This window comes from Mustelus asterias, chromosome 9 (assembly GCF_964213995.1).
Source record: "Mustelus asterias chromosome 9, sMusAst1.hap1.1, whole genome shotgun sequence".
Taxonomy (NCBI): Eukaryota; Metazoa; Chordata; class Chondrichthyes; order Carcharhiniformes; family Triakidae; genus Mustelus; species Mustelus asterias.
The window spans coordinates 115,943,141-115,962,795 of NC_135809.1; the positions used below are offsets into that span (position 1 = coordinate 115,943,141).

The 19,655-nt window shown below is 46.3% G+C and overlaps 1 protein-coding gene across 1 annotated transcript in view; it reads right to left on the reverse strand.

Annotated features, from left to right (window-relative positions):
* kiaa1549la (KIAA1549-like a) overlaps window positions 1-19,655 on the reverse strand; it is a 199,264-nt gene that overhangs the window by 164,375 nt on the left and 15,234 nt on the right. The window contains exons 6-7 of the mRNA XM_078221393.1: window positions 11,709-11,842; window positions 1,583-1,751 (exon numbers count right to left, since the gene is read on the reverse strand). Of these exons, the coding sequence (XP_078077519.1) occupies window positions 1,583-1,751; window positions 11,709-11,842 (303 nt within the window). The remainder of the gene's footprint in view (window positions 1-1,582; window positions 1,752-11,708; window positions 11,843-19,655) is intronic.

The window sequence follows — 19,655 nt, forward strand, 5'->3', positions numbered from 1 at the left end:
CATCATTAGAAGAGAAATGTGTCATGTGATTCAGTCTCAGTTTCACTTTTGCTTTGAGCAGAACACACACACACAGCTCTGTTGCCTTCAGGCTTTATATTGATGTATAATTGCTCTCATGAGCCTAGTCTCAATAGATGAACCCACAACTTTTTTTTTTCCAATCCCTTATGAGCGATTGGTGCTTTGTGTCTTGTACAGTAAATAAGCCCAGGGCATTAGATCATTACATTTCTCTCTTGATCTGGGCTCTCTCACTCAAGCAAAGAGGTTTAATCTTAAGAATATGCAGCAACCACGCACACCCCTCCCCCGCCTTCTCTTGACCAGGTTCTCCCAAGACAATTAGACTGGTAATTGGCCCAAGGCATGAATTCTGTGAGGAAGGCCCATTCAGAGGGCTGGCAGCTCTCTCGTCCTAACAGCGCCACTAGGAGCAGTGGCCACTATTGAGACTGCAGGCAATACCCAACAATGATCATCGATAGTGGTAGGTTGGGGCCTTCAACTGAGACCAGTCCAGCAGTCTCTTCCATTCTCTTAGCCATTCTTTTTCAATGGCTTTGCCTCGCTGCCCAGTTCTTCAAGATTGTTCTTGCTTGTTTCCCCTCACATCAGCTTAATCACGCACAAGACATCTCTAAAGTATTCGCTGTGACTCGGTGAGAAGCAATCGCACATGAGTCATAGATTGTAGATTCAACTCCCAGTCCAGAGGCTTGAGTCCGTGATCCAAGCCAGCACTCCCAGCGCAGTACTGAGGGAGTGCTACAGTGTAACAGGTGCCTAATGTTCAATGTGAGGTTAAGGCGAGGTGCTGTCTGCCCTCTGAAATGAATGTATTTGATTCCATGGCATTATTTTGAAGAAAAGCAAGGCAGGTTTCTCTGACGTCCCGGCCAGAATTAATCTCTCAAGCAGCATATCTAAAAATAAAGCTGCGGGGCCATTATCACATTGCTATCAGTGGCCTTGCTGGACACATATTTGCTGCCATATTTCTTAGGTTACAACAGCGACTGTACTTCAAAATTTTGGCTGCAAAGAGCTATGAGACATGCTGAGGTGAAAGATGCTGTATAAATGCGTTCTCCTCTTTATTAGTTTCTCTTCCTAACCCTGCCAAGTATGTCATTTATTGCCCTCCTACCACTATATTTCTCTCCTAGAAGGATCCATTGAATCCATACAGCACAGGAGGCCATTCGGCCCATTGAGTCTGCACCAACCACAATCCCACCCAGGCCCTATTCCCGTAACCCCACATATTTACCCTGCTAATCCCCCTGAAACTAGTGTCAATTTAGTATGGCCAATCAACCTAACCGGCACATTTTTGGATTGTGGGAGGAAACCGGAGCACCCGGACGAAACCCACGCAGACACGGGGAGAACGTGCAAACTCCGCACAGACAGTGACTCGAGGATGGAATTGAACCTGAGACCCTGGCGCTGTGAGGCAGCAGTGCTAACCACTGTGCCATCCGTGCTGTCCATCAGTCAGCCCCTCACCTTCCTCATCTTGTTTGCTCTGCCTTGTCTTAATTTCGGAACAAAACGAGACATGATTGAGAGCACTTACGTTCAGCCAGGATCAGAGGTGGGTAAGCCAGGTAGTATCCCAGCTCAGCAGCTGTTAGGTGGTGTAAGAGGCTGCTGGATGCTGTACCATTGAGAAGCGTGCTCTCATTCCTCACCATGTAGACCATTGTGACAGCTGTAGAGCCATCAGTCACAGACGTGTTCAAAATCTAGAGGGAAAAACAACACACATGTGGCATTTAGAAGCTTCTCCTTCTTCTCCAGAATGTAAAGTATTTGTTTTCGCATTTACAGTTTAATGATATTGAACCTCGAATCAATGTGCAGCTTTGAAACAATGCACACCTTTAAACCACACAAACCCTTGAAACAACACAATTCCAGAACCCCTTTAAATAACAGTGGCTCATTACAAAATACAAACCCTTCAAATGAAACATCCCCTTTAAATAAAATACATTCATGAAAAAATACAGACCTTTCAAATTAAACAAATCTTTTACATGATGCATGCCTTTAATCAACGCAAAATCCTTAAACTGCACAATCGTCTTACATGATACAACCCCTTTAAATAAACATTGCATGCCCTTTAATTGACATTTATCCCCTAAACAGCAAAAACCTCTGGGACGTTATGAGCACTTTAAATCATGCAAACCCTCTAAGCAATACATGCCCTTCAAAGATGTGTGTCCTTTAATAGTTTGTTCCCTTTGAAAAAAAAATACCCTTTAATCTCAATTCACCCCATAGAAATGGTTAAATTCTCCATATATTGTACCATTTGCGTTACCGATCTGCAACATTCTGCAGAATAATGCAGGTGAAACATGGAGCTGAAATTCCGTTCAATGGAACATGAAGGTGATGAGGAAAGTACAGAACCTCAGGCAATCCGGCTATCCAGCAATGGCTAAAATACAAAGCAGGCTCTCATTAACAATCCTTCAGCCTTTAGAAAGGTCTTTGCATTGCATTGTTTGTCTCTCACGGTCACTCTGGATGAGCTGGGAGATTAGGGCCGCAATTTTCCCAAATAACGGCAGGAAAACCGGTCCGCAATCGTCTCACACTTAGTCACTTTTTGGGAGAGTGGTGAGTTGCGCGCTGGTTCTGGGAGCAATGGAGCTAAAACATGGTGGGTCCGGCTGCAAAGTGATCAGATGCTGTTGTGAAAGGGCGCCCCGACCTCACGGTGCACTGAGAGATCCCCTCCCTCCCCCAGTGGACATCGGGACATGCTTCCTCCCCTCATCAGCGGCATGTTTCCCCACCCCCTCTCTGACACAGTTCACCAGCATCAGAGCATTGGGGCCTTCCCAATGGGACCACCTTCATGACCCTCAACATGACCCCCTCACCCACTTCATGCCCCACCACTTTATGCCCCATCCCTACTCAGGCCCCACCTCCTTGGCACAACCCCATCATGCTGGCAGTGCTCTACTGACATGCCAGGGTGCCAGGTTGGCACTGCCAGGGTGCCAGGTTGGCACTGCCAGAGTGCAAGATGGGCACTGCCAGGTGGACACTGCCAGATGGGCACTGCCCAGCCATGTCCCCAACCATTTGGGGGCCTCAATGGCCACCATGCCTGGTCTCAGCTAGTGGAGACCAGTCATGATTCACACAGGGCATTGCGCCCTGGGGTTGGAAAATCCCGGGCCTGGGGTATTCCACTGTCAAATGGGTTAAGCTGGTAAATGCTTCTTTAAATATGCTAATCGGCCTCGCACCCTTTCTGAGCGTGATCCAGTTTGCATCAGTAGAAATGGACCGGGATGATTACAAACTGTTTGGCACCTGGTGCGGAAGCCATCTTTAAACCCACATGCTATTTTCTGGGATTGACATGATCTGTGCCAATCGCAGCAAGGCTGGGAAATCACCCTCCAGATCTAATTTCAGAAAGTAAAATGGGAGCTAAGCACAACTTTAAAAAATAAGTTCTACCTTTACAAATCCAGAGGATGGACTGTCATAATGTTATTAAGGTCAGTAAGTTATGGGATTTCAAATTAGAAAGTTTGAGTATCAACATTTCTCCTAGTTTGTAAACCTTGATTTTAACATTCTGATAATGAACTCCCATTCAAAGAATTATGCAGCACAGAAGAAGGCCATTCGGCCCATCAAGCCTCTTTGAAAGAGCTATCCAATTAATTCCAATCCTTTGTCCTCATAGACCTGCAACAACTTCCCCTTTCACATGGGCGGCCTGGTGGCATAGTGGTTATCACTGCCACCTCATAGCACCAGCGACCCAGGTTCAATTCCCGGCTTGAGTCACTCTCTGTGTAGAGTTTGCATATTCTCCTCATGTTTGCATGGGTTTCCTCCGGGTGCTCCAGTTTCCTCCCACACCCCAAAGATGTGTGGGTTAGGTGGATTGGCCATGGTAAATTGCCCCTTAGTGTCAGGGGGACTAGCTAGGGTAAATGCATGGGGTTATGGGGATAGAGTCTGGGTAGGATTGTGGTCGGTGCAGACTCGATGGGCCAAATGGTCTCCTTCTGCACTGTAGGATTCTAAGTACTTTTCTGAAAGTTATTCGTGAATGTTTTTCGTCCACACTTTCAGGTATTGCATCACAAAAACTTGCTGCATAAAAGAAATTCTTTGTCTCCCGTTAGGTCTTTTAGCAATTACCTTAAATATGAGTCACCTGGTTACCGACCCTCCTGCCACTGAAAACAGTTTAACCTTACGTATGCTATGAAAACTCCTCAAGATTTCAGCACCCCAATTAAATCACCTCTTCATCATAGAAATCATAGAAACCCTACAGTGCAGAAGGAGGCCATTCGGCCCATCGAGTCTGCACCGACCACAATCCCACCCAGGCCCTACCCCCACCTATTTACCCGCTAATCCCTCTAACCTACGCATCTCAGGACTCTAAGGGGCAATTTTTTTTTTTAACCTGGCCAATCAACCTAACCTGCACATCTTTGGACTGTGGGAGGAAACCGGAGCACCCGGAGGAAACCCACGCAGACACGAGGAGAATGTGCAAACTCCACACAGACAGTGACCCGAGCCGGGAATCGAACCCAGGACCCTGGAGCTGTGAAGCAACAGTGCTAACCATTGTGCTACCGTGCCGCTCTTAACCTTCTCAATCAGGAGTGGGAAGTGGGGAAACACCAAAACTGTTACCGTAGCAAACACACAGGGAGACGGATGTTCCAATACTGATGAGGTCAGGATGCGATTTTAAAACTCACAGTACCAGAGATTGTCTATGGATTTCCATGCTTCCAGAATGTGCCACCATTTTCAAACAGAAGACTAGAGGGGGATAAGTGGAATGGGGGACCTGCTTGTCCCCATTTAACGGCCCTTTGAGCTCTCCGGTGAGCTTGGTGACAAGCCAGGGAGGGTGAGGACCGAATTTTCAAAGGTCAATTTGTAAAGTTTGTTTATTAGTCACAAGTAGGCTTACATTCACACTGCAATGAAGTTATTATGAAAATCCCCCAGTCGCCACACTCCCTCGGGTGCACTGAGGAAGAATTTAGCATGACCAATGCACCTAACCAGCACATCTTTGGAATGTGGGAGGAAACCGGAGCACCCGGAAGAAACCCACGCAGACATGGGGAGAATGTGCAATCTCCACACAGACAGTCATCCAAGCCGGGAATTGAACCTGGGTCCCTGGTGCTGTGATTTAGCAGCGCCACCTCACAACACCAGGTGCCACCGTTCAGCCCCGGTGAACCCGAACCCAGTCTGGTACACATTAGTGTCTAGCTTTCAGGTTCATTGTGGGGAGATCTGCTTGTTTTTAACTGAATGAAGCGTTGATTTGTGCGGTATCTCACGTTGGATCAAGCACTGTATTAATTTTGGCAGACGGTCACTTTTCTTTGCCTTAACACTGCTGGCCTTTCAAGGAATTGCTCAGGTCTATTTGGCAAGACTGCAGCAGTCCCCATCATGGCTGCCATCTGCTTTTACCACTAACATCAGGCAGGCAGCTCCCACCTTTTGGACACGTTCAGCACCATTAATCTATTCCAAGCTTGTCCCCGGCCTAATTAGGACATTCACATTTCAAAATAGCATCGCATCTGTGGTGACCTATGGGGTACCAGGCTCCCCACCCCACTTTGAAAATCTGTCCGAGGGTGTTAAATTTAAACGAATGAAACCACAGTAATTTATACCCAACAAAGCACCAGGTGTAAGGGAATTTACTAACAAGGATTTGAACGATTGAACTAGCAAAATACATCATTAGAAGAACATCAAAAAATGGTGGGCCTCATCAAACCTCACATTGAGAATGTTAGGCAATTGAGGCTTTGACAGCTGGAAGATAAAATGCCATAAAATTACAGTGCCGGTCTGAGCTGGCAAAAGTAGCAAATTAGTCATTGGCAAATTACAAGTCGCCAGACAAAATGAATAGATTGATGGGGAATTGATTAGATATGTAGAGAAGGCCACTCTGAGCATCTGCTGTTGCCATGGCAATTTCAATTACTCAGAAAATTAAATTGACAGAGAAAGTCTTGCCCCGAGGGCGAAAGAGACTAGTAATAAATTTACCATGGTAATCACAGACTGATTTATGTCGCAAAATATGAATCAGAGCAACAAACCTGACTTTTCATTAGGAATAGCACAATGAAGCCACAATGAGAAACCGAACAGTGGCACAGTGGTTAGCACTGCTGCCTCACAGCACCAGGGACCCAGGTTCGATTCCGGCCTTGGGTGACTGTCTTGTGGAGTTTGCGTGTCCTCCCTGTGTCTGTGTGGGTTCCCTCCAGGTGCTATGGTTTCTTCCCACAGTCCAAAGATGTGTGGGTTAGGTGGATTGGCAGTGCTTAAATTACTCCTTCGTGTCAGAGGGATTAGCAACATAAATACATGGGGTTAAGGGGAAAGGGCCTGGTTGGGATTGTTGTTGGGGCTGGGCTGAATGGGCTCCTTCTGCACTGTAGGGATTCTATAACTGACAATTTTTGGCTTTACCGATTGACATCTTTGTTACCAAGAGTGGAAATGTCCCAAATGCTGAATTTCAGCATTAATGTTATGATTGCAGACTGGAGCTTCCTCCAGACACACCCCAATGGTGTAACGGTTATCTATAGTGGCCAGTATGGGCTCTTAATCTAGAGGGTTTGCAATTTAAATCCCAGCGTGGCTATTTGAATGTGAATTAAACTCAAACAAAATCTGAAAATAAAGCTGTTATGAGTGACCAGGAATGTGATTCACTGATGCCCTTTAGGGGAAGGATCTTGCTTTCCTACCCAGTTTGGCCTGGCCCATGTGTGACCCTGGTCCCACATCAACATGAGGGAAGGTGATGGCCTAGTAGTGTTATCACTGGACTATCAATCCAGCAACTGAGCTAATATTCTGGGGATCTGGGTTCGAATCCTACCACAACAAATGGTGGAATTTGAATTCAATAAAAAAACCCTGGAATTAAGTATCTATTAATAACGATGAAACCATCGTCGGTTGTCAGAAAACACCATCTGGGTCACTAATATCTTTTAGGGAAGGAAATTCGCCGTACTTACCTGGTCTGGCCCACATGTGACACCAGATCCACAGCAATGTGGTTGACTCTCAACTGCTCTCGGGCAACTAGCCATGGGCAATAAGTGCTGGTCAGCCAGCGATGATGCCCATGTCCCACAAATGGGTACAAATGTGAGTAAGAAATGCTGAAACTCATTACTGTCAAGCTCATTGAAATGGTCAACTGACCTATCAAAATCAACTGTCAAAACTGTCAGAAGCACCTTTCGATGGAACCCCTCAAAGTTGTCAGAAACACGAGTCAAAGCACCGGTCAAGAATGTCAGACACACGTGTCAAAGGAACCTGTCAAGCTCTCAAATCATTTAAAAGTCCAGCCCATTAAATCTTTGAAAAAATGTCTGGAATGTTCCAAACAACATAGTTGTTTGCCATTTCGCTATGTCTGTTGGCATAAGCCTGAGAGTTTCCATTACTGGTTAGGGCTGCATGACTGAATTCACAGACATCCATTTTCACAATAGAGGACCTGCCATTTTACAATTTTATTGACAGTTACAAGTGGTTATAGGCTCTTTGATGTGGGACCATAAAGTCAATAGAATGCCCTGACACAGAGCTTTATTTTATCATCACTACGTGGGTACTGAGGTGTACCCATGGTGGGTACTAGCTCAGTTGGAGTGGTAGGTGAAAGGCCAAAGGCATGGGTTGGCATGAGCTGAAACAGGGGCTATAAAGGGCCATGGGGGTGGATGGAGGGACATAGGTTGGTATATCAACTAATAGGGCCATGGGGTGGGTACAGATTGGCATGGAAGGTACGTGGGGTCGTACAGGTGAGGAAAGAGCCACAGGTTGGCATGGATGGGGATGGGGAGTGTGTGGGGGAGTGTGAGGGCTGGAGAGATATTTGACGTTTTAATTTTTTTTGTTTTTGGACAGAGTGCTGGATGCCTGAGGGAATTTTCACAGTAACTTCATTGCAGTGTTAAAGTATGCCTACTTGTGACACTAGTAAATAACTTTAAAACAGGTCTCTGCCCAGCTCGCCTCTGCACCCACAAGTCTCCTCACTTCTTCCTTGTTGCACACCCTGACTCCTGTTCTCACACTTCGCCACAGACTAAAAATTCAACATCCGGGCAGCCATTTTTAAAAGTGGAGTTCGTAGAGGCACACCTGATCTGAGAGCGAAAATTTGGGTCAGAGGATGCGAAGATAAAGACAAAAGAGTGAGGGGAGTACCAGGCTCAGATCCAGAACAACAACCAAAATGTGCACACACGTGGACTCGGAGCAAATTGGGGATGCATGAGAACGTTTCAGGTAGATACCCCTGGTTGTAAATAGGGAGAGAGTGAAAGGTTGAAGTCTATGGTTGGATTGTGGGTAGTGTGGGGTGAGCGTGGAGTACTAACAAACTGGAGACACAAAAAAAAGGAAGGTTTTTAATTCATTCATGGGACGTGGCCCACTATTTGTTGCTTAGCCCAAGTTGTGCTTCTTGAACCATTCCCTGTTTTCACACATGTCACACGATGCTCTCCAAGAATGCCACTAAAATATTATACACCACTCTCAACCTGGGCATTAGCTGCTGTATGCCTTCTTTCACTTGGACCTCTGGATGTCCCAAAGTGTTTTATGGCCAATGACGTTCCTTGGAAGTGCAGCCGCTGTTGAAATGAATGAAGCACGACCAGCAATGTGTGCACAGCAAGATCCCAAAAACAGGAATGTGACAAATGAGCGGGTAATCTAATTGAGGGATGAATATTCGATCAGGGTGTGGAGTAGGTCATAGAAACCTACAGAACGCTACCTGTGGCAGCATGGTGGCACAGTTGTTAGCCCTGCTACCACCTCACAGCAGCAGGGACCCGGGGTTCAATTCCCAGCTGGAGTCACTGTCTGTGTGGAGTTTGCACGTTCTCCCCGTGTCTGTGTGGGTTTCCTCTGAGTGCTCCGGTTTCCTCCCACAGTCTGAAGGACATGCCGGTTAGGCACATTGGCCATGCTAAATTCTCCCTCAGTGTAACCCGAACAGGCGCCGGAGTGTGGCGACGAGGGGATTTTCACAGTAACTTCAAAGAACAAAAGAACAAAGAAAATTACAGTACAGGCCCTCCAAGCCTGCACCGACCATGCTGCCCGACTGAACTAAAACCCCCTACCCTTCCGGGGACCCTCTAGTCCCATCCTATTCATGTATTTGTCAAGACGCCCCTTAAAAGTCACCATCGTATCTGCTTCCACTACCTCCCCCGGCAGCGAGTTCCAGGCACCCACCACCCTCTGTGTAAAAAACTTGCCTCGTACATCTCCTTTAAACCTTGCCCCTTGCATCTTAAACCTATGTCCCCTAGTAATTGACTCTTCGTTGCTGTGTTAATGTAAGCCTACTTGTGACACTAAATAAACTTTACTTTCTTTCAAAGCAATATGAACAACTAAAGCCCAAAGTGTTTTAATGCAGATAAGCAGCCTTTATTTGCATTAATTGCACAAAAAATGTCTTCACTGATCACAGCACTTTAGTTCCTACTTAGCAATCCATTGAAAACGTTAAGGAGACAACAAGGTCATTTTTACATCAATTTCCTATGCTCCAATGGGTCATCTATTTTATCCAAAAGCTCGTTGGTTGATGCTTTGATTGAAGGTCAGCTGTGGGGAGTTAACTGAAGTGTTGCAGTCTGCAGCTTACTAACATGATTGGTAAACCCACAGTCTGACTGCTAGATTCAAGTATAAGACAGGAACAAGCTTATTGTCTAGGGCATCTCTTAGTCTACTGAATAATACAAGTCATGCAGCATAGAAGGGCCAATTGTACTCTGCAGAATAGCTCACCTTTGGATTTCTCTCAGCAATCTTCACGACTTTATAGTGTGCAGATTTAAGAAAAGCAAGAGCTGTGTTTGAACCCAGCTCCCAGTCACGCATCTAATTCATTCCATTCTTCTCTGTGGTATTAATAAATCTGACTAAACACCTTCAATTGTTAAAACGATTAAGTTCCCTCATTGTAGTTGCAATCTGTGTTGCAGTGAGTGCAGCTATTCAAGGTACAACAATACCCAGGCACAAAATAATGCAGTAATTTGCATATCATCAACTGATGCTGAGAGAGGGTGAGAAATAAAGCAAAAGAGACTCAGAGCAGCAAGAAAATAAATCATGATATGGAAGATGGGCTAAGGCAGCAGAAACTTTAGGTCCTTTGCTGAAATACTAGCAACAAATGATGAAGGGGTGTTCGCTTGTCCTGCAGAGAAATTGGTAATTCCTACATAACACACACACACACACACACACCAAGAGAACAGAGAGATGCAGAGGAAACAAGAAAGGAGACAAAAAAGAGAGAGAAGGACATACACAAACAGTGAAAGAGAGGGATAAAAGCAAATTATTGCGGATGCTGGAATCTGAAACCAAAAGAGAAAATGCTGGAAAATCTCAGCAGGTCTGGCAGCATCTGTAAGGCAGCATCTGTAAGGAGAGAAAAGAGTTGACGTTTCAAGTCCAGATGAGCCCAGCTTTGACAAAGGGTCATCTGGACTCGAAACGTCAGCTCTTTTCTCTCCTTACAGATGCTGCCAGACCTGCTGAGATTTTCCAGCATTTTCTCTTTTGGCGAAAGAGAGAGACTTAGAAAGAAAAGCAGAAAGAGAACAGAGACACAGGGGGAATTTTTCCATCCCATTTGCCACGGGAATTGTAGCGACCATGGAAAGCTCTGTTGACCTTGGGCAGATTTTTCCGGTTTTGGGATGAGCGAGGCCGGAAAATCCTGCCCACACAGAGAGAAGCACAGAGCAAGAGAACAGAGAGAGAGAACATACAGAGGGAGAGACACTCAACGGAACAAGGAAAGAGAAAGAGGTCACGAGACAGAGACAGGGAACAGACACACAGGATGAAAAGAGGAAATAGGGAACAGAGAGACATGGAGAGAATGATAGGGGAAATGGAGAGAGGGGTATGCAGAGAAAGTGACAGGCAGTGATAGAGAGCAGAGAAACAAAAAGAGGAAGACAGAGAGGGTCGAGAGAGATGTGCAGGTTAGGTGGGATTGGCCATGCTAAATTGACCTTTGTGTCAAGGGAATTAGCAGGGTAAATGTGAGTTGCGTGAATGGGGCCTGGGTGGGGTTGTGGTCGGTACAGACTCGATAGGCCGAACGGCCTCCTTCTGTACTGTAGGGATTTTATGATTCTATACTCGGAAAGGAGAGAAATAGAGACAGACAGACAGGCAAAAGTGGAGGAAATCACAGGTTGAGAGTTGAGGAAACTGTGAGAAAGAGAAACAAAGAGAGAGAGGCAAAGTTTGAGAGAAACCAACAGGGAGAGTGGGGTATGTGTAATCATAGAAGGTTTGCATTGACTCTGCAATGGGTCCTGCAACACAGATAATGGAATTGCAATAAGCCCACGCATGGAACACAGACTGTTACAATCTGGTGCAATGTAATTTAAACATAGCGCACTCTACAACAGAAATCACTGCACGCTACACTTCCAAAACAAAATGCCGCAAGTACTTAAGTCAACACTGCTTCACCAAAAAGTGATGTTTGTTCTGCCATGCTCCCTCACAAAAAAGGGGAAAAAAAGCCCCTGCCCCTCAAAACAAGAAGGTTTTACCTGAATGCTTAAGTTACTTTTGAAGTTGGTGGCCCGAGATGCAGCTTCCTCAAATGCTCTCCGCAGTCTTGCCTCCATGGCCTGAACAAAGCTGCAGAATTTGACAATGTCCGTTGTACTCACAAACTGGAGCACTGGGTCAGAAAGAACAGAAAGATTTATTAAAAAGCCACCCATGTTCAAATGCAACAAGACCTGTACAACATCCAAGCTTGGGCTGAAAAGGGACAAGTAACATTCGCGCCACACAAGTGCCAGACAATGGCCATCTCGGACAAGAGGGAATCTAATCATCTCCCACTGATATCCCATGGCTTTACCATTGTGAAATCTCCACTTACTGAGGGTTACCATTGACCAGAAACTGAGCTGGCCCAGTCATAATATGAGGGCAGCATGGTGGCACAGTGATTAGCACTGCTGTCTCACAGCGTCAGGGACCTGGGTTCGATTCCCAGCTTGGGTCACTGTCTGTGTGGAGTTTGCACATTCTCCCTGTGTCTGCATGGGTTTTCTCTGGGTGTTCCGGTTTCCTCCCACAGTCTGAAAGACGTGCTGGTAAGGTGCATTGGCCAGGCTAAAATTTTCCCTCAGTGTACCCGAACAGGCGCCGGAGTGTGGTGACTAAGGGATTTTCACGATAACTTCAGTGCAGTGTAAGCCAACTTGTGACTAATAAATAAACTTTAACTTTATATTAATACAGTAGCTACAAGGGCTGGTCAGAGGCTGAGAATTCTGAGCCAAGTAACTCACCTCCTTCACTCCCCAAAATCTGTGAACACCACCTGTAAGCTCTCTTTCAATTCGCGCCTTCCTAACTCAGAACTGTATCGCCGCCCCTTCGCTTGTCGCTGGGTCAAAATCTTGGAACTCCTTTGCTAACAGCATTATGAACTGCAGGAGTTCAAAAGGTAGCTCATCACCACCTTCTCAAAGGCAATTATGAATGGCAACAAATTTTGATCTTGCCCACATCCCATGAAAGAATAAAATAAAATTGCATTGCTGTACGTGGGAGCTTGCTGTGTGCAAATTAGATTCAGTGCTTCCTGCATTACAATGACTAGACTTCAAAAATCTTTGATAGGTTATAAAATGCTTGAGAAATCTTGACGTCTGAAAATCGCTGGGAGTGATCTTACAGGCCGTTCACACCACACTCCCACTGCAGCGAAGTTGGAGAATTTGGCGCCCAGCCAAATCTCCGTTGACTGCAGCGGGATGGGAAAATCCCACCAGCTTGAATGGCCGTAACATTCTGGCCACTATATAAATGCAAGTTCTTCATGGCAGCCAGATTCTCTGCTTTCGCTGCAGTGAATGAAGATTTGGCTGAGTGTCAAATTCTCCATTCTCACTTGCAGCAGCGGTGAGGCATGACCACCCGGAGAATGCCGGCCCACATTTTTACTTTACAATTCAATCATTCCAAATTCAGTCCTAAATTGTTTCAGTCTCATCTGAATGCCAAAATAATGAGTATTTATCTTCTTCCCATTCCAGCAGTCATGGAATGACAAATCCAGATGTATCTCCATTACTGACATTTCACATAATTCTCTCTCTCTTTCACCAGAGAGAATGTGAAGCTTCATACTTCTGTAACATTCTGAAACATGTCGAACAACCCAATACCATTGTTTCCCCAAGTACAGCCCATCTGTAATTCTCAAATCCAGAGCGCACTGAAAAAAGAACAAAGGGCGGGATATTCCAGCCCTTCCCACCGATGGGATCTTTCAGTCCCACCCAAGGCGATCCCTCGCCTTCCCCCACCCCACCCCCCCACCCCCCCCCCCCCCCCCTCACCCCGGGGTGGATCCCTGGTGGCAGAGTGGGCGAGCAAAACACCACAGAAGTCCCGCCAATGGCAAGTCGCCTCCACTACTAAAAACACACATCCCAGGTGGGGTCAGAAAATCCCAGCCAATGTTTGTAACATGAAAAGAGGATTGCATTTATATAGCGCTTTCCAAAACCTCAGTCCAAAAGTGTTTTCCTGCCAATGAAGTACTTCCTAAGTGGATGAAGTGTTGTAATGTCAGAAACAAGGCAGCCAAACAGAACACAGTAAGATCCTGTCAACACAGCTTCAAGGCCAGCAAGATAATGCCATGATGAACTGAGTGATAATTATTGGCCTGATCTGCGGGAGAACTTGTTGACTGTTGTTCAAGTAGTCCTGTTAGATGAGGCCTTACTCTCAGTCGTACAAAACTCACAAGCTGCAAACTCCTTGAGCGCAGTTAAGACTTACTTAATTTTTTTATTCATTTGTGGGACATGGGCATCGCTGGCTGCTCATTCCTAGTTGCCCTTGGAGCGCATGTCGAGAGTCAACAAACCACATTGCTGTGGCTCTGGAGTCACATGTAGGCCAGACCAGATAAGGAAGACAGATTTCCTTCCCTAAAGGATATTAGTGAACCAGATGTGTTTCTCCGACAATCTGCAATGGTTTCATAGTCGTCAGTAGATTCTTAATTCCAGATATTTGTGAACTCACTGATCCACGGGTGCTGATTGTCCACAGAACAGGTTTCAGCAGTATTGTCCAATAATCAGATTATCTGCCGCGATCACCTTGCTGCCTGTGGGAACTTGCTGTGTGGAAACAGGCTGCTGCACTTCCTGTCATGTTGCAATGACAACACCTCAAAAGCTCCGGCTGCAAAGTGCTGTGGGATGGCGCTATCTAAATGCAAGTCTTTCATGTTCTAAACTTTCAGGGAGTTTATCTTGAAAATTGCTTTGTACGGACTCTATGGAATGCACGCGCATCCCAAGGTTTCAGGCATCTGGGAAAGTTTGGACGTGGGCCCGGAGAGAATGCATGATTGTGGTCGCCTGCACAGCTGGAAGTGACAAAATGGAATGTGCGATTAGCAGCTTCTGGGGAATCACGTCATGGGATCTGCCTCAGAGCCTTCTGTCACAACTCAGAAAAAACAGGGCAGCACGGTGGCACAGTGGTTAGCACTGCTGCCTCACAGCACTAGGGATGTGGGTTCAATCCCCAGCCTGGGTCACTTGTCTGTGGGGAGTTTGCACGTTCTCTCCTTGTCTGCGTGGGTTTCCTCCGGGTGCTCCGGTTTCCTCCCTCACTCCAGAGATGTGCGGGTTAGGTTGAGTGGCCATGCTAAATTGCCCTTTAGTGTCCCAGGATGTGTAGGTTAGAGGGATTAGCAGGGTAAATGTGTGGGGTTACGGGGGGTAGGGCCTGGGTGGGATTGTTGTCGGTGCAGACTCGATAGGCCGAATGGCCTCCTCCTGCACTGTATTCTATGATCTATGACATGATCTATGACATTCACCTGATGGGTTGCCTGGGTGGATAAAACAACAACAACTTGCATCTGCCCAGTTCCTTGAAATTAGTAAAATCATCCCCAGCCACTTCAGAGGATTTTTGACACCGAAACATATGAGGTGATATCAGGAGAGTTGACCAGGATTTGAATCCAAAAGGTACGTTTCACACAGCAACTTAAAGGAAGGGAGAGACGGAGGACAGTTTAGGGATTCCAGACCTTCATGTTCATTGTATATTAATTGTGTCTATTTGTGCGCACGGGGCGGGTATTTCCTGGGGATTTGCTTCAGCCGCTATAAAAATACACAGGCTAAAACTGCAGTTAGGAGATGCATGCTTGGAATGCACAACTCTGCAAATAAATACAAAAATGTGCAAAGATTGGCTCCAGTCCTACTCTTCACCAACTGGCTTTCTGGAGTAGAACGCTAAGGGCTGAAGCAACTAAAGGCATTGCCGCCAATGGTCGAATGATTAAAACTGCGGGTGCGCATGAGGCCAGAACTGGAGGAGCACTGATACCTCACAGGGTCGCAAGGCTGAAGGAGGTTAAAGAGGTAGGGAAGGGAAAGGCCATGCAAATATTTGAAAACAGGAATGAACTTTTTTAAAATTGTGTTATATTTTGTTCTTATGGTAGATCAAGAATGAAGTCTCATATTCAGAACTCAGCACCATGAATTAACCAGTGTCCCCATGTTTAGGAAAGGTGAGAGGAGGAGGTTAGTGGGGATGGGTGGAGGGGGGTGTGGTTGGTGTAAGTGGGAATGTAACAGTACATTACTCTAATTCAGTCAGAGAGGCACATCTCCTGTCAAGTGAACAAGGGTAGATCACTCGCAGAAGGGTTTGCAACTGATTCATTTAATTTTCACTTAAAGGCCAATTCTTAGAGGTGGTTACTGATTATTGTTTGCATAATTTCCATAACTTTATTGGTTTCCCCTGACAGGTTCAGTAATTAGTCAACCGGTCTCTTTGCCCCAGGGTTTAGAGTACAAAGTCAAGCAGCAACGCGATGCCTGCTCCTTTCTCATTGCTAATGGAATTACTTAGAATCATAGAATTATAGAAACCCTACAGTGCAGAAAGAGGCCATTTGGCCCATTGAGTCTGCACCGACCACAATCCCACTCAGGCCCTATCCCCATATCCCTACTTGGCGTTGGCACTATCTCTAAGTGTAAACTCATTATTCCCCAGGTCTCAATACAAAGAACAAAGAACAAAGAACAGTACAGCACAGGAAACAGGCCCTTCGGCCCTCCAAGCCTGTGCCGCTCCTTGGTCCAACTAGACCAATCGTTTGTATCCCTCCATTCCCAGGCTGCTCATGTGACTATCCAGGTAAGTCTTAAACGATGTCAGCGTGCCTGCCTCCACCACCCTACTTGGCAGCGCATTCCAGGCCCCCACCACCCTCTGTGTAAAAAACGTCCCTCTGATGTCTGAGTTATACTTCGCCCCTCTCAGCTTGAGCCCGTGACCCCTCGTGATCGTCACCTCCGACCTGGGAAAAAGCTTCCCACTGTTCACCCTATCTATACCCTTCATAATCTTGTATACCTCTATTAGATCTCCCCTCATTCTCCGTCTTTCCAAGGAGAACAACCCCAGTCTACCCAATCTCTCCTCATAGCTAAGACCCTCCATACCAGGCAACATCCTGGTAAACTTTCTCTGCACTCTCTCCAATGCCTCCACGTCCTTCTGGTAGTGCGGAGACCAGAACTGGACGCAGTACTCCAAATGTGGCCTAACCAGCGTTCTATACAGCTGCATCATCAGACTCCAGCTTTTATACTCTATACCCCGTCCTATAAAGGCAAGCATACCATATGCCTTCTTCACCACCTTCTCCACCTGTGTTGCCACCTTCAAGGATTTGTGGACTTGCACACCTAGGTCCCTCTGTGTTTCTATACTCCTGATGACTCTGCCATTTATTGTATAACTCCTCCCTACATTATTTCTTCCAAAATGCATCACTTTTCATTTATCCGGATTAAACTCCATCTGCCACCTCTCCGCCCAATTTTCCAGCCTATCTATATCCTGCTGTATTGCCCGACAATGCTCTTCGCTATCCGAATTCCAGCCATCTTCGTGTCATCCGCAAACTTGCTGATTACACCAGTTACACCTTCTTCCAAATCATTTATATATATCACAAATACATTCCCCTTCAACTTCCACTTGAATAACCCAAACTTGGCCTGAGTCTGAATTCTTTCTTCTGCTTTCCAACATTGCTGGAGTCCCCACATTGTTGACTTTGGCCCTTTATCTTGCTTAATAAAATAACTTGACTCCTTTTACATTTTAGCCAATGACTGTCTTTGATTGGTAATTCAATGCCTCATTGGCTCACAATGGCTAGAAGGGCCAAAAGGGGTGATCCAAGACCTGCATCAAGTCAATCAGCTTTCGGAGTGTTGCTCCTTCCTCAGGTGTCACCTGATAAAGGAGCAGCGCTCCAAAAGCTGGTGATTCCAAATAAACCTGTTGGACTTTAACCTGGTGTTGTGAGACTTCTTACTGTGCCCACCCCAGTCCAACACCAGCATCTCCACATCATGTGGGTAGGCAAAGATGGAGCAAGCCTTGATTGGAAAACCCGCCCTTCCCCCTTCTTACACCTTCCTATCTCAATTTTAGGCTCTCCGAATGGTCCTTCAGGAAACCATTTCATGGGGGTTCTACCTACTCATCTACCGTCATGTTTCCTTCATTCCATCAGTGACAACACTTCACAAGCGTGTCCTTGGATGTAAAGCTCCGAACGTCAGTTCTGATGAATGGTCGTTGACCGGCAAGGCTAGACTACATCTAAACAGCCTCCAGCTGACAGGAGCAGAGGCAGTGAGAGTGGATAAAATAGATCTCAGGACAATTCCTCAAAGCAGTCCCCACGGCTGGAGACGTTTCCCAACAATGGGCTGCGAGGCGGGTTGGCTTCCCACTCGAATGGCATAATTAGGATCCCAATTACTGATCACCTCCCACCACTGACCCCGCCACACACCCACCCCTGCTCTATCACAGGGGGAGGTCATCAACTTCAGGAAGGAAGCCTCCCTATGGCAGCCAAGTTAATATTCAGAATCAGAGGCTTGAAGCCACAAAGACAGGGCTGCAAACTCAAGAGACAGGCTCCACGGCCCCAATGATCCCACCAGAGGTGTTTCCCACGTGCTGCATAGCTAAGCTCCTCAGCCCCCTAAATTTTAATTTAATTTATACTTGCCTCTCTGAGGGCAACTCCTGCTGACGTTGCTGAGGCTTCAGTGCTGCCACTCCTCTGACGGGACCAGCAACATCAACTGCCTGCCCGCCACCCTTAACCGAGCGGAAAGCCTGCAGGTTGCCAGCGGAAAACTCGTCAAGCTGACCCCACTGCCAACAAAAGGCAGACTCGGAACCAGATTTCCTGCCCGATGTCAGGGTCCAGAAGCCCAGAGTAAAATGTTGCCCGTTAACTCGGTTTCTCTCTCCACGGACCTGTGAGTGTTTTCCAGCACTTGCCCCTTTTAGTTTAGACTTCTAATATTTGGCTTTTGATTGAAACGTTAGCTTTTTTTTCAGTGGTGGCACCTCAATTCCCATTCCAACAAGCAACCTAGGCTGACATTTTGTGCAGTGGTGAGAGTGTCCTGCGCTGTCAGACATCAGTTGAAGCGGCAAAGTAGTTAGCACAGCTCCCTCACAGTGCCAGGGACCCGGGTTCGATTCCCAATTGGGTCACTGTCTGTGCGGAGTTTGCACATTCTCCTCGTGCCTGCGTGGGTTTCCTCCGGGTGCTCCGGTTTCCTCCCACAGTCTGAAAGACGTGCTGGTTAGGTGCATTGGCCATGCTAAATTCTCTCTCAGTGTACCCGAACAGGTGCCAGAGTGTGGCGATTGGGGGATTTTCACAGTAACTTCATTGCTGTGTTAATGTAAGCTTAATTGTGACATTAATAAATAAACCTTAAACTTTAAACCAAGCCCCCCCACCCCCTGCTCTGCTCTGCTGGGTACTTTAGTTCAACTATTCAAAACGTGTAGGGAGATATCTTAGCAAATTTCTTTCCTCAATCAAGAAGTAGCTGCTTCATCCCATTGATATTTGTGGGTCATGGGTGCAGACAGATGAGTCCACGTTCATATGGACATTACCAGGTATCGGAGAAATGTTTGCTGTTCATTCGGGCTGTTGGGGCCATTTCTTTAAAAGGTTGTACAAACAAAATTTATTTTTTACTATTCCAAGCCAGCTTAAAACCTTGCTCCAGAGATTGAACTTCCTTTGCTTTTAAATGTTCAGCTTCTGCAGAAGTGGTTAAGAGCCAATGTCAGCGATTGCCAAGTGGACGTCAACCGATTCCCTTCAGTCAACTTAATCCTGCAATGGAAAGTCAATATGGCACTGTAATAACTGATTGGAACAAGAGCAGTTTACAATTAAAGACAGAAGCCTTTTGGAACTGCTGACCAGGGGAATGATAAAGTGCCATTGGCTCCTGAAGCTGTGCCTGTGTCTAGAATGTGACATCCTGGCCTATTTTCAGAGAGTCTAGAGGAATTGTCTTCATTAACCCTATGGCCGGAATTCTCTGGTCTTGCACGCTCTGCCACTGCTGCCGGGGAAA